The sequence below is a fragment of the Schistocerca nitens genome, chromosome 12 (assembly GCF_023898315.1).
Source record: "Schistocerca nitens isolate TAMUIC-IGC-003100 chromosome 12, iqSchNite1.1, whole genome shotgun sequence".
Lineage (NCBI taxonomy): Eukaryota > Metazoa > Arthropoda > Insecta > Orthoptera > Acrididae > Schistocerca > Schistocerca nitens.
The window spans coordinates 45,083,360-45,097,396 of record NC_064625.1 but is presented as its reverse complement, the minus strand read 5'-3'; the positions used below and the strand labels follow the sequence as shown (position 1 = coordinate 45,097,396).

Below are 14,037 nucleotides of genomic sequence, written 5' to 3'. Positions count from 1 at the left end.
CGACGGGACGTTAAACACTAATCTCCTCCTCCTTTAATCATCATCCAAGAAGAAGGTATACTTGGAAAATGCCTGGTGACATTAACAGATACCAAATTGACTTCATATTAGTGAAGCAAAGATTTAAAAACCAAGTTAAGGACAGCAGATCATATCCAGGCTGTGATGTGGAACGTGACCACATACTCGTTATGATGACGACTGAACTAAAATTCAAGAACATTAAAAGAAGAAGTACATGTAAATGGGATTTGACAAACCTGAAAAACAAAAATACACTGAAGCACTATCAACTAGAAACAGACAAGAAAACAAATACACAGGGCTGCAATGACATCCAAAGCAGCTGGGGAAAAATAAAAACTGGTATTTTAGAAGCAGCAGGAGAAGTAATAGGAAAAGAAAGGACAGAGAAAAGGAAGGAACGGATCACTAATGACCTACTAAATATGATGGAAGAAAGAAGGAAATTAAAAAACTCTGTGAAGAAGGAAGACCAAGAGAAATACAAGAGTCTGAAAAACAGAATCAACAGAGAGGCAAAACAAGCAAGAGAAAAATACCTTGATGATCTCTGTATTTCAGTTGAGGACAACATGAGCAAGGGAAATATCGACAAGGCCTATAAATGTGTGAGACATTGCTTTGGAGACAGAAGAAACAAATGTAGGGCTGTGATGGATGAAAATGGCAATATGTTGGATGACGATGATGAAGTTGCAAGAAGATGGAAACAATAAATAGGAAAACTGTACAGCGGACCAGACCTGTCTGAAAACATCATGGAAGAAGAAACAGAAGTAGATGCACACAACATAGGCGAACCTATATTAAATATTAAAGGTAGAGTTTGAACTAGCTCTGAAAAATTGAAAAACAACAAATCTCCTGGTATAGACAATATCCTAGCCAAACTTCTGAAATCTGGAGGAGCAAAACTGAATCAGGAGTTGTATAATCTTGTTTTCAACATGTACGAGCAGGGTAAAATTCCTACAGACTTTGAGAAAAACATTATGATCCCCATTCCAAAGAAGGCAAATGATGTGAAAATTATAGGACACTCAGCCTAGTTACTCACGCCTCTAAAATATTAACCTCAATTATCCTAAAACGCATAGAACAAAAAGTCGAAGCTACACTCTCCGAAGACCAGTTTGGATTCTGGAAAGATACAGGAACCAGAGAAGCAATATTTGCTCCAAAACTAATAATAGAGAAACGACTAGATAAGAACCTGAAAACATACATAGCTTTCGTAGATGTAGAGAAAGCCTTTGATAATGTTAAATGGGATAAGATATTTGAAGTACTCAAAAAAGTAGGAATAGACCATAAAGATAGAAAAATGATATGGAACCTGTACAAAAATGAGACTGCAGTTATTCGTGGACGGACAAAACAAGAAGAGGTGCAGATACGGAAAGGTGTCCGGCAAGGTTGCGCACTATCCCCTGTTATCTTTAACGTATACATTGAAGAGGCGCTGAAAAAAGTAAGGGAAAATTCACAGACAGGTGTAGTTATTCATGGCCAACGAATAGATATGATAAGATATGCCGATGATATAGCTGTCCTGGCTGAAAGTGAAGAAGATCTTGTAGTCCTACTGAATAGAATGGATAAAGTTATGGGTGAAGAATATAATATGAGAATTAATAAAGCAAAAACAAAAGTAATGGCATGCGACAAAGAAGATCAAGTGAAAGTCCAAGTTCATGTAGGCAATGAATTGCTTGAACAAGTTGATAAATTTACTTATCTGGGCAGTAATATTACCAGGGATGGAAGGAGCAAGGCAGAAGTGAGAAGTAGAATAGCTCAAGCAAAGGCTGCTTTTAACAAGAAGAAAAACATATTAACATCTAAGAGCATCAGCCTTGAAACCAGGAAAAGATTTTTGAAATCATGTGTGTGGAGTGTGGCATGGTATGGGTGTGAAACATGGACTCTCGGGACAGAGGAACAGCAGAAGCTAAATTCTTTTGAAATGTGGTGCTATAGACGCATGCTCAAAATAAAATGGATCGACAAGGTCACAAACGAAGTGGTTCTGGAAAGAGCAGGTGAGAAGAGAAGCTTCTGGAGTTTCATTGTTAAAAGAAGAGTGCGATTTACAGGCCATCTATTAAGACATAAAGGACTCCTGAACACAATCATAGAGGGATATGTCGAGGGAAAAAGACCAAGAGGAAGACCACGACTGAGGTACATGGATCAAATCATGAAAGATGTGGGATGTAACACCTACAAAGAAATGAAGAGAAAAGCTGAAAGACGCACAGAATGGAGACAAGCTGCCATTGTAGCTGTTGCAAACCAATCCTTGGATTGACCACTACAGAAGAAGAAGACAATTTTCAAGACAAAAAATACTTGTCGTGAACTTTGCAGTGACCCCCATGTTTAATATGTTAACACATTTGTAAACTAATCAGGTGTTTCAAGCTGTTTTACACTTGGGAGTTCAATTCTATAAGAAATAGGGGGTTTACTGGTATTGCAGAAAGTGACATTCTATTATTTTTTGTATTACATGGAGGGAAGGGAAGGTTTTTAATTTTTGTCCACAAATAGTTTCTTCTATGTCCTAGCTTGTCACTAGACATTTGTTTTTAATGCCTATGCAATGTGTTCCACTGCACACTAATTACAGCTGAGTTTGCACCTCACATCACTTATTACAGCTGGTTCTAACTGGATGAGAGTCCCATGTTAAAGCTGAGAATGTTTTATGTAGAAAAGCTCCCAATTTCATCTGTGTCCAGTAGTCAAAGACAGCTTAATGAGAAATTCTTGAATTTCACATAATTTATTGTGTTGAGGGAGTTTATGTATGAGATAAAAACAGTTAGGATCACATTCATCTGAACAGCTATAGAAAGGATGGCAAGTATTGAAACACATCAAAATGATACAGCATGAACAACCTCTTACTTGAGTAATAACTGGGGAAAATTTCATCAAGATGAAAGGTAAATTATCAGTAGTGATATACTGTCTCCTATTTCAGTCACCACTGATACATGTTATAGGGTCTCAATACAAACCACTCTGTGCAGATGTTTGTGCAGTTTCCATTGGGATGTGACCAGAGCAACAGTTTTTCTGAGCTGCTGATTGGTGTCACCTTTTTTTTTTGTCAATGTTTGGTGCCCTGAACACCCAGATTTGGCACATGTTCACTACTATTATTCTTTGCTGCCGATGTCTCACCACAAGGTATGTATGCCATCTCCTGCACGCTGCTGTTCTTAATTCTATCGAATCCTTTTGAGTTTGACATGGCTTCTATATTTTAGTTGGCCCAGCACCACTCAAAACTCTCCCTCCCCTCAAGATTCTTGTTCTGCAGTAGTGGAACATTATTTCCACATTCACAGCAACCATTTAACTAAATTCCTTCCATGTATACATAAAAAAGAAATCAAAGTTCAGAATTTACAACTCGATGACAGTGATGTCATTTGAGATGGAACACAAGCTTCAACTAGACAAAGAGATTAAAGGAAATCAACCACAGCTTTGCCTAATGGAGTTGTCCAGTGTTCGGCTCAAGTCATTGTAGGGATATCATTATTATTAGGCTGCACAAGGCACTTTTCTCTGTCCTCACAATTAATTTCTCTCTCTCCTTTTTACTCTGCATTTTTCTGAACAATATTGACTATTGTCAGACTATCTTGTACTTAAAGGTCCAAGAGATTTTCTTCCAGGGAAAAGCTCTTATGCCACTATCTGTATGATACTGGTAGGTGCTCTCTTAATCTCATGCACTAGCCACTGCAAACTTTTGACTTCAGTTTTTGTTAATACGTCTGGTATAAACTCGATCATTATTTGGTAGTTTCCAGTCATTATTATTCCTAGCTCTTAAGTGTCAAAATATTTTCCAAAAATTTTTGCATTCAAATGTCCTAAATTTACTTTCTTCTTTTCGTTGTGAATGTCGAGGTTTCAGATTGATATCTAGGAAAATGGTGCAATTAATGTTTTGTACTAGTGCAATGTAAATTTCCCAGGAAGTAAAGTCCTCTTGAAAACTTTAAAAAGGCCATAAAAAACATTTGTTAGCCTTTTTTATTTGCAATTTGATTTCAGCTTTTACGGTGTTGTCAGAGGTTAGCAGGATGCCAAGATAATCAAATTATGGATGCCATGGAAGACCTAAACCATTATGGCAGGACAGAGATTTGAATTTTGAATGCTTATCAAGTATCTTAGCCTCTGCAACACAACACCCAGCAGCTGTTCTCAATATATTGTAACACCCCGTTGTCTCTTGTACATATTGCTTCAACAAATTCCACTGTATCATTTGCTCTGATTTTAAGTCAGTGAGGTGCCTCTTTGGTTCACCTATGTCAAGCTAACTACGCAGATAATTCCAATATACACTATACCATATTGAAAATTATCATAAGTAGTAATTCTTTATAGATAACAGCAAGTATCCGTAGCTGACAAACTTACAACATGAGTTATCTTACTATAAAACTAATTCATAGAGTAGAGAATGTCCACTGTTGATCATAGTGAATTGAACTAATTCACCTTGAGCAATTCGCAGTCACATGGGGGGGGCAATTGTTTCGTTGTCCGATCTTCTCAGACTGCAATTATTCTTATGGGTATTTCCATTTAATGAAATTGTCCTTTGTTTTGTGCATATTTAATTGAGTTTATCTATTATGATACATAGATCCTGTAACAGCATATTCAGTGTAATAGAATTACAGTTAGCTGTGGGCAGTCACTTATCATACATTACTTTATTTTCATGAACTAATTTTTGAACATTTTCAGGCTTCTTTTCAGATTGAGCATCAGGAGTTTACAAGGTCAGACTTGTAGCATGGTGATGCATCCAGTATCATGTTGCAAGTATGTCAATGTAAATTTCTGCATGGTCGATCTGAGGGGGAACCTGAAAAGCTTCAAAAACTAGTTCGTGAAATTATTTGTGACTGCCCATTGCTAACTTAAGTTATACATCATTTGTGCATGTTAACTTTTACCCATTAACAGGCTGCCTTGTGGATGAAGGGATATCACTTGCCTTTGGTAAAAGTTATGAAAGTTACAGACCATTTTTTGACTGTCTTCAAAAAAATAATAAATAACAGCTGCTGTACATATATCATCACTGTTACTATCTAGCACCAAAAGTGCACCAAAACAGAGATGTTTCTATGATAATCATCTGTAATATGCTCTAATAATTACGATAAACTCACAGAAGACATTTCAGTTGTTTAAAAAGTGGTAATTTTTAAATGATGATAAGGTAGGAGGAAAAAGGAGACACAAATTAAACAGAAAGAACATGCATAATAGAGACAGGACAAGAAGATGTTTTTCTACTATTATGTGTCACAGTAACGAATGCAGAAAGACAGAAGTACAAGAACAATACCAACCATAATTTAGTGTAGTAGACAATCATGGAGTTTTAGATTTTCTAATGTTGTGAGGTTCCCCAAGTTATTTTCATGTCCTTTGTTTACACAGATTTCCATATTGCCTTCATAAACTTAAGTGTTTTTCCCAGAACATGCCTAGTATTCTGCAACAATGAATTCATCAAAATTATTTTCTCAGTCTACTTAATACAAGGCGTGGGACACATCTGACCATATGCAAGATAGCCCATTGCATTGTATTTTGTTAGAAGCAGGCTGCTTGCCCTTCAACAGTTGCTGCTGTATTGATTGCCCAGAAGCTCCACAAAGCTGATTTGTTAATTGTTGTTCAATACCCACACTCACAAACTGTCAGCGCAGTGAGTGTGAGCGAAAGACTGCCCGCCGTTCAGCTGTCATTATGAGACTCACCGGGGTTGGCACCCGCCTTGTACGCGGTTGGTTGGTCCTTGTATTGCAGGTAGTACTGGATGTGGCCCATCTCATGGTGGACCACAAACAACTGTTTCATAGTCACAGTCGTACACTGCTTGATCCTGTGTCACACACAATGTAGCTATATCACCAGATACTGCACAAAACACTGTTTCAGTGTTGTGAGAGAAACACTGGCCTGTTCAGAAATTGCTTATTTTGCATACAGCAGCTTTATGGCAGCCTCTGAGGAAGTAAAGGTAAAAATGCTTTTTCCTATGGCTAGAGCACTACCATGTATTGTGCAGTGTTCTTTGGTGTTTAAATATGAAAGAGAAAGTGTTCTCTTCACTATTAGATTTGTTTAATTTATTCCCTTTGTGTGTAAGAGGCCAAGATATGGTGGCTCTAGTTTTCTCAAGAAAATTTCAAGTGCAAGAAATGCTAAAGAACTGTAAAGTAGATTGTGGATGTCACCAGATGAGAAATGCTATTAAATAGCTTCATTAATTTTACGTCCTTGACATTATTAAATATGTACATTGACCAAGCATTAAAGCAAACCAAGGAGAAATTTGGGAAGGAATTGCAGTTCAGCAACAAGAAATAAAAATTTTGAGGTTTGCTCATGACATTGTAATTTTGTCAGATATCGCAAAGGGCATAAAATTCCAGATGAATAGTGTCTTGAAAGAGGTTATGAGAGGAACATAAATAAAAGTTGAACAATGGTAACAGAGTATAGTCACTTTAAATCAGGTGATGCTGAGGGAATTAGCGGAGGAAATGAGACACTGAAAATAGTAGAAGGGTTTGGCTATTTGGGCAATGAAAATTTATGATAATGACTGAAGTAGAGGCTATAAAATACAGACTGGCAATAGCAAGAAAAGCTTTCTTGAAAAAGACATTGATGACAAATTTAAATGCCAGAACTTTTTAAAATCTGGCGTTACACACATGTCTTAAGGAACAGACACTGTTCTGATGATTACAGCTGTAGTAAATATTATGAAGTGGGTTCTTTGTATTTTGCAAAAACGAATTGACGTCAGCTGTTTGTAATATGTGAAAATTTGTGCCAGACCATGATTCGAAACCAGATTTCTGACTTTTTGTGTGCAGCTGCCTTAACCAATGTGAGATATCTGAGCACACCTCCAGCATCAACCCAAACTTACACGTGTTATTGAGCCCACAACTCTTACACTTGCACGTCATGATTCCCGCACAGATAGAGAGAAATATTTTATCATCTAATAGCCCATCGAGACTTGGAGACATTGTTGACTTCTGTGTTTATACGGTGTGTACAAGGATAATGGTTGTGATTCCATGACATATGGAGGTTTGGATTGGTCCTGGAGATGTGCTCAGACAGCCGAAGTGGTTCGCGAAACGGCAGAAATTTTCATGTGTTGCAAACAGCTGGAATCAATCAATTTTGTAATATTTGCCACAAATCCACATGTTGATGAGCTAAAATGACTATAAAATATTTGTTGTCCCTATTTGGAAATCAGGAAATATGCACTCGAGTTGTGGATGCTGTGACAGGTGGAACTTTGGATTGGTTCTGTAGGTGTGCTCAGTTAGCTGAAGTGGTTAAAGCGATTGCTCACGATAAGCGGGAAATCTGGATTCAAGCACCAACCCAGCATAAATTAACATGTGTAGGAAACAGCTGGCAACAATCTGGATTTGCGAAATGTGAATCCATTTCATAATATTTACTGTAGCTGTAATTGTCAGAAGAGTGTCCGTTTCTGAAGATGTGCGTGCATTGCCACATTCCAAATAAAACAGTTCTCAGGAGGAGGAGTTGGAGAATTAGTGACACTTAAATTTGTATTCGATGTCTGTTTCAAGATGCTATTGCCAGTCTGTATTTTATATCCTCTGCTTAAGTCATCATCATAAATTTTGCTCCCCAAATAGCAAAACTCACCTACTACTTTCAGTGTCTGGTTTCCTAATCTAATTCCCTCAGCATCACCTGATGTGAACTGGCTGTACTCCATCACCCTTGTTCTACTTTTTTTGCAATGTGGTACTACAGAAGAATATTGAAGTTTATGGGGATGGGCTGGAATTAATGAAGAGATTTTGAATTCAATCAGAGAGAGTGAAAAAAAAGACAAAAGAAAGGGACACACTGTTGAAAGAAGAGAGAATCTGATAAGACACATCCTTAAGCATCACGAAACAGTTATTATTTTGGTACTGGATGAAATTATGGGGTGGTGGGAGGGTAACAATTGTAGAGGATGACCGAGGCTTGAGTAGCATGAGTAGTTTCAATAGGTTGGAGGAGCTATGCAGATATGAAGGATAGCCTAGCATGGAGAGCTGCATCAAACCATTCTGCAGAACGTTTAGTTCAACAGCAACAATTTACTGCAGCATTGTATGTCATTCTAATCAAAATCGTCGTGCTAGGAACAATCTACTATGTTCAGTAGGAATAATACATGCCTCCACAGCTGAGGTCGCTAATGCACAGCTGCACAGGGGCACTCGACTTGGAGGTTTGAATTCTGGTGATAGATGAAATTTTCACTGTCTGTATTTGGCCACCGAGGGGAGGAGATGTGGTGGCATTACGATAAATGTCTCAATCTTTTCGGTGAACATGTTGAAAAGTAACAATAAGTGTACAATACTTTTGGTATTAAAATAATTGTTTTCTATGAACTTGTGTTTTATTTATAGCCTATCGGAGGTTGAAAAAGAAAAATGGCCCTCATACTTTATACAGGTCCAGCTGCACCTGTGATATGATAATTTGTAGTTGCTAAGAAGTGGCAGTCTTCACTGACTGACAAAAGTTTTCTTGTATGAAGGAACAATTCCGTATGTGTGTAGAGAATGCTTCATTGTTAATAAAGACCTGCCTCTGAAGCTTGGTGCAGAAAAAAGCAAGTCAGAAAAAACTGTTCAAGATGCAGAAGTTAACTAGCCAAAAGGAATTTCCATTTTTGCTTGCTGTTGACATTACTATTGCTTCCAGCTGTGGCAAAGTATGCTGTGGTGTATGGAGTATAAGGATTTCTACATCTTCATGTCCATTCGTGTTCTGTAAACCAATATACATCGCATGGAAGAGGGTACCTCGTCGTACCACTACTAGTCATGTCTTTACCTGTTCTGCTTGCAAATAGAGTGACAGCACAATCGTTCTGCAGTCAGCATCAAATGCTGTTTCTCTACATTTCTGCAATAGTGCCTTGCAAAATGAGCATTGTCTTGCCTCCAGGGGTGCCCATTTGAGTTCACAAAGTATCTCCATAATACTTGCATGCTGACTGAACCTACTAATAACAAATATAAGCAGCGTGTCTCTGAATTGCTTCAATGTCTTCCTTTAATCTGACCAGGTGGGGGATCACAAACACTAGAGCAGTACTCAAGAATGGGTCACACTAGTGTTCTATATGCTGTTTCCTTTACGGATGTGCAACACTTTCCCAGAATTCTCGTAATAAAATGAAGTTGAGCATTTGCCTTTTCTACTACCAACCTGAGTGCTCAGTCCATTTCATATTGTTTTACAACATTACATCTAGATATTTAATCAACTTGACTGTGTCAAGCCGAAAACTTCTAATGCTGTATTTGAATGGTATAGTATTGTGTTTCGTACTCATCCACATTAACTTAACTTACATTTTTCTACAGCAAGGTGCCATTCATCACATCACGTGAAACTGAAGATGAGCGATGTTGGTTAACAATGTCTGTCACATTCTAAACAGAAAACATGCTGTTTGCAAATTCTGGCTAGTGCACTATTATTGTTCATGAGTGGGATGGGTAGTGTATTTATTTTTATGACAGTAAAGTTGTGTTTTGTACATCAAAATAATGGCAAATATGGTTCAAATGGCTCTGAGCACTATGGGACTCAACTGCTGTGGTCATCAGTCCCCTAGAACGTAGAACTACTTAAACCTAACTAACCTAAGGACATCACACACATCCATGCCCGAGGCAGGATTCGAACCTGCGACCGCAGCAGTCGCACGGTTCCGGACTGCGCGCCTAGAACCGCGAGACCACCGCGGCCGGCTGGCAAATATGTTTTGTGTACTCAGTCTGAAGTTGTATGCGCTAATGAAAGGATACCACTTCTGCCTCTTATACACAGATGCTTGGCTGATATTGACCTATCAAGATTTGTAGCATTATTGCCACTCCATAAGTCTGACATTTTGATGTTGCCACTCCAAAAGTCAGATGTTTTGACAAAAGAAGTGTGAACAAAATGTCTTGCATCTATGTACAAACTGAGACAGCTAGCCAATTTTTGTGCAGTTGATTCACAAGTGAAAAACAGTTTTGAAATGAATGTATCCTACAATCACCATTGGACTGTGGAGTGACATCTGACATCTGACTTGTTGAGTGACAACATCAAAATGTCAGACTTATGGAGTGGCAATAATGCTACAATTCTTGATAGGCCAACATCAGCCAAACATATGTGTACAGGAGGCAGAAGTATTATCCTTTCATTAGCACATACAACTTTAAAATTTTGTAAAGGAAAACATTACATTGCCTTTGATTTTTGCAGATATGAGGGTTGAATAAACATCCCATTTTCCTTTTTTCTTCAACAGAAAGAGAAGCATAGTTCAAATATAACATGCTGCCAAGAATGAAACCGTGAGACAAGATATCTGATCAGGTGAACACAGACAGTGAAGACATCAGACGGGGCCATGTTAGACTGCCATCCTAGCCATCCTAGCAGTCATCAAAAGCAATTTGGAGGAGCCACAAAAAACATAAACCAGAATGCCAGGGCAGAGCCTCATTGTTGATGCACTGTCAAACTGAGACCCTCGTAAGCCTAGGACCTGATGTCATTTTTCTTAAACACCCACTTGCTTTGACGAAGTGTGAGGTACTACCTTCCTCACTTAATCTTTTCTTGGACCATCTTCATAATTTTATTGCCTTTGCAAGCATTGTAGTTTCACTGCATGTTAAGTGCAGTAATACCTCTTTCTGGAGGAATATTTCTGGCTGATGGCTCTTAACAGGCCTGTGGGAAGGATCTTTTTAAAAATGTGCAGCATTTAAACCGTTATAAAGATGGCTATGAATTCTGACTTATAAGTGGGTTTCTCCTTTGTTCTCATTCAATACCGCAACTATTCGCAAATTATTTCCTGTTCTTCTATTTTCTCTCCCTTTTCTCTTTTTCACTAAAGGAATTTGTTTTAATGTTTTTCAGCATTTACAATTTCTTGTGTATTTTTACTTACATACAGCTTTTAAAGACAGAGCTGCCCACAATCTGATAGTTGATTTGAACACTGCAGTTATTTATCATGAGTGGACCTGTTGGAGAAGCTATGGTTGTCCCTTTGTTTGACATTTGAACTGACCATGCCAGCCAGTTATAGGGGGATCTACAGTTTAATGTGGATTATGAATCACTGTGCAACTTGGCATTTTTCACCTACACACTGCTGGAAAGAAAATTAGTACACCTGGAAAGATGATATCGATTTTGATCTGATGACAGCATATGCCACCTGGGGTATAGTAGATGTCCTGATCATGGTTTCAGCATTGTTTGTCAACAGATAGAGTAGTGGCAGCTACCAGAGCACCATATGTGTTTACCCTTTAATAGGGAATGCCCACAGCCAAAGGGCTCAGCATGGTGCAAACACGTGAGGCAAGCAGTCAAACACACCACGCAGATGCACTCATGCTTCCTAAACCCAGCTAAGTGAGTTTAAAATGGGTCAAATTGTGTCTTTCCTAGTGGCAGGATGGTCCTCGCAGAGAATTGCCACACAAGTTGGACATGCTGTGTCAGGTATGCTACAATGCTGGTATCAGTGGTCATGTGAACATTCTCACACCCATAGACGAGGTTCTGGATGTCCACGCAGCACACACACCTGCCAGGATCATTGTATTGTAAGGGCAGCAGTGGCAGATCCTACAGATGCGACAACACAGATAAGGCGTTTTGTGAGCCCAGACGTGTCAACATGAACTGTTGCAAACCCGTTATTAGAAGTGGGACTATGGGTACACATGCCTGTAAGCCTATCTTCCACTCACTACACACCATCAATGTGCATGTCTCACCTGGTGCCATCAGAGGATAACTTGGGGAAGATGGAATGCTGCGCCATGGTCTTCAGCGACGAAATTCTGTCTGCACAAAAGTGACGGTTGGTTGGGCATACAATGTGGACCTGGTGAGGACTGTCTTGCAGAGTGCATTCATCCAAGACACACTGGCACTATCCCAGACCTTATGGTATGGAGTGTGATAAGAAACATCTTTCGTCACCTTTGGTGTTTCTGGGGGATGCTAACCAGCACTCGGTATGTGTGGAATGTTTTAGACCCCTTCTTTTACCATTCTTGCAACAGGAAGGTGATGTGTTGTTCCAACAGGATAATGCTCACCCACACACCGTCCATGAAACCCAACATGCATTGCAAGACATGAAACAACTTCCCTGCCAGTATAATCTCCAGATTTTTCTCCAATCAAGCACAGGTGGGGTATGATGGAATGACAAGTGACTCATGCGACTCATCAATCAACAACTCTTACAGAATTATGTAAACAGATCAAGGAATGATGGCATAATGTATCCCATGACATTATTTGCCATCTTCACAATCGACTGGATGTCAGAGTCAGCTTCTTCATTACTGCCCTTGGAGGCTACACCGAGTACTAATACAGGTGTTGCAGCATGGGTTGATATCTGCTACTTCAGAACTGCTTACGGTATTGATCTGTAAATGTAATGCTCCATATGCAGTGCTGCAATCGTAACTCTTGAGTGAAACGGAAACCTCTAAAATGGTGTACTATTCCCCCCCCCCCCCCCCCCCCCAGCAGTATAGAAATGATTGCCAAAGGGGGAAAAAAGTGATATGTGACTGAGAAGAAGAAGGAAAAAAGAACCAACAGGGTTATAATTCTTTTAGCAAAATTTACAAATTCTGGCACTAAGTAACAGTTTTTGTCACCTACACCCTGACAGCTACACAGTCCCTTGAGAAGTGGTGACTAAGCAATCTGATGGATTGCAAAATCCGATTGTGTATTGCAGAGAACATCTCACCTCTATTGCTGCACCATCCTCTGTAATCAACATGTTCTTGTCACAACCAGCACCAGATCCCAAATTTTATTGAGGTTATAGCCAACCTTTTAGTTAATTAAACTATCAATTTAGCAATCTGGAAAGCCTATTTAATAACATAGTCCAGGAAAGAAAAACTTAGGGATGTGATGTTACTGTGGTTCACCCTGTGTTCTATGGATTCATTCTGTACAGATAATCTGTTTAGAGTTGTTCCTCAAAAAGGTGAGACAGATGTAAACCAGGCACTGAAGGGTGTACACACCTGTACTGTGGCAACAGAAGTTTTGTGAACTCCAAAGCTGCAGCAAGAATCAGTTATATGAAGTCTAGAGAGAAACACAGAAAGAACAAGAACAACAAGAAGAAGAAAATAATTAAAGGGTGACCTATGTGGTACAACTTCTATCACTCCTTCTGATATACAACTCTGCTCCTTACGGAGATCAAGCAAGAGCACTTAACTTACCTGGATATGAACACATTTTTTACAACTTTGCTGATTCCTACAAAGCTTTCTAAACTAATATGTAAGTTGCTACTGAATGGTTGCAGAGACGGAGAGGATGTGTTTTCACAGGAAGTTCCCAACTAAAGAAGCAACAGTTTCGCAGAGCTACAGGACGGTGGCTCTGTTTACCTGGGTTGGCACCTTCCTTGTAGATGAATGGCTGGTCCTTGTACTGCAAGAAATACTGGATGTGGCCCATCTCGTGATGTGCTGTGAACAGGTCTTCCATGTTGACTGCAGTGCACTGTTTGATCCTGCAGAGGTCATTTGGGGCAAAGAACAAAGTGCATTGCATGTTAGTAAACAATCAACAGTTAGCTCAGTGAGTGACCCAGACTGAAAGCAAAAAATGTTGAAAACGGGACTGCCAACTCAGGTTCCTTGGAGAGCAGTCCATACAGTTAGTGAAGAAGGGTTATTCTAGTTTTCTAGACCTGTGAAATATTTAACTCCAGTAGCTAATAGTTTGGAGTATGTACCTTGCATTAAAAATCAGACCACACTCATTCTGTATCACATTTTCAGGTTGTTGACTCCCAAAATTGTGAATAACCAA

At 39.1% G+C, this 14,037-nt stretch overlaps 1 protein-coding gene across 2 annotated transcripts in view; it reads right to left on the bottom strand.

Annotated features, from left to right (window-relative positions):
* LOC126215370 (angiotensin-converting enzyme-like) overlaps nt 1–14,037 on the bottom strand; it is a 296,275-nt gene that overhangs the window by 14,556 nt on the left and 267,682 nt on the right. The window contains exon 9 of one of the 2 annotated variants that reach the window (XM_049942064.1): nt 13,611–13,735. In XM_049942064.1, coding sequence (XP_049798021.1) covers nt 13,611–13,735 — 125 coding nt within the window. Of the gene's footprint in view, nt 1–5,834; nt 5,960–13,610; nt 13,736–14,037 lie in introns of both variants that reach the window. The other variant, XM_049942065.1, reaches the window with a different exon arrangement.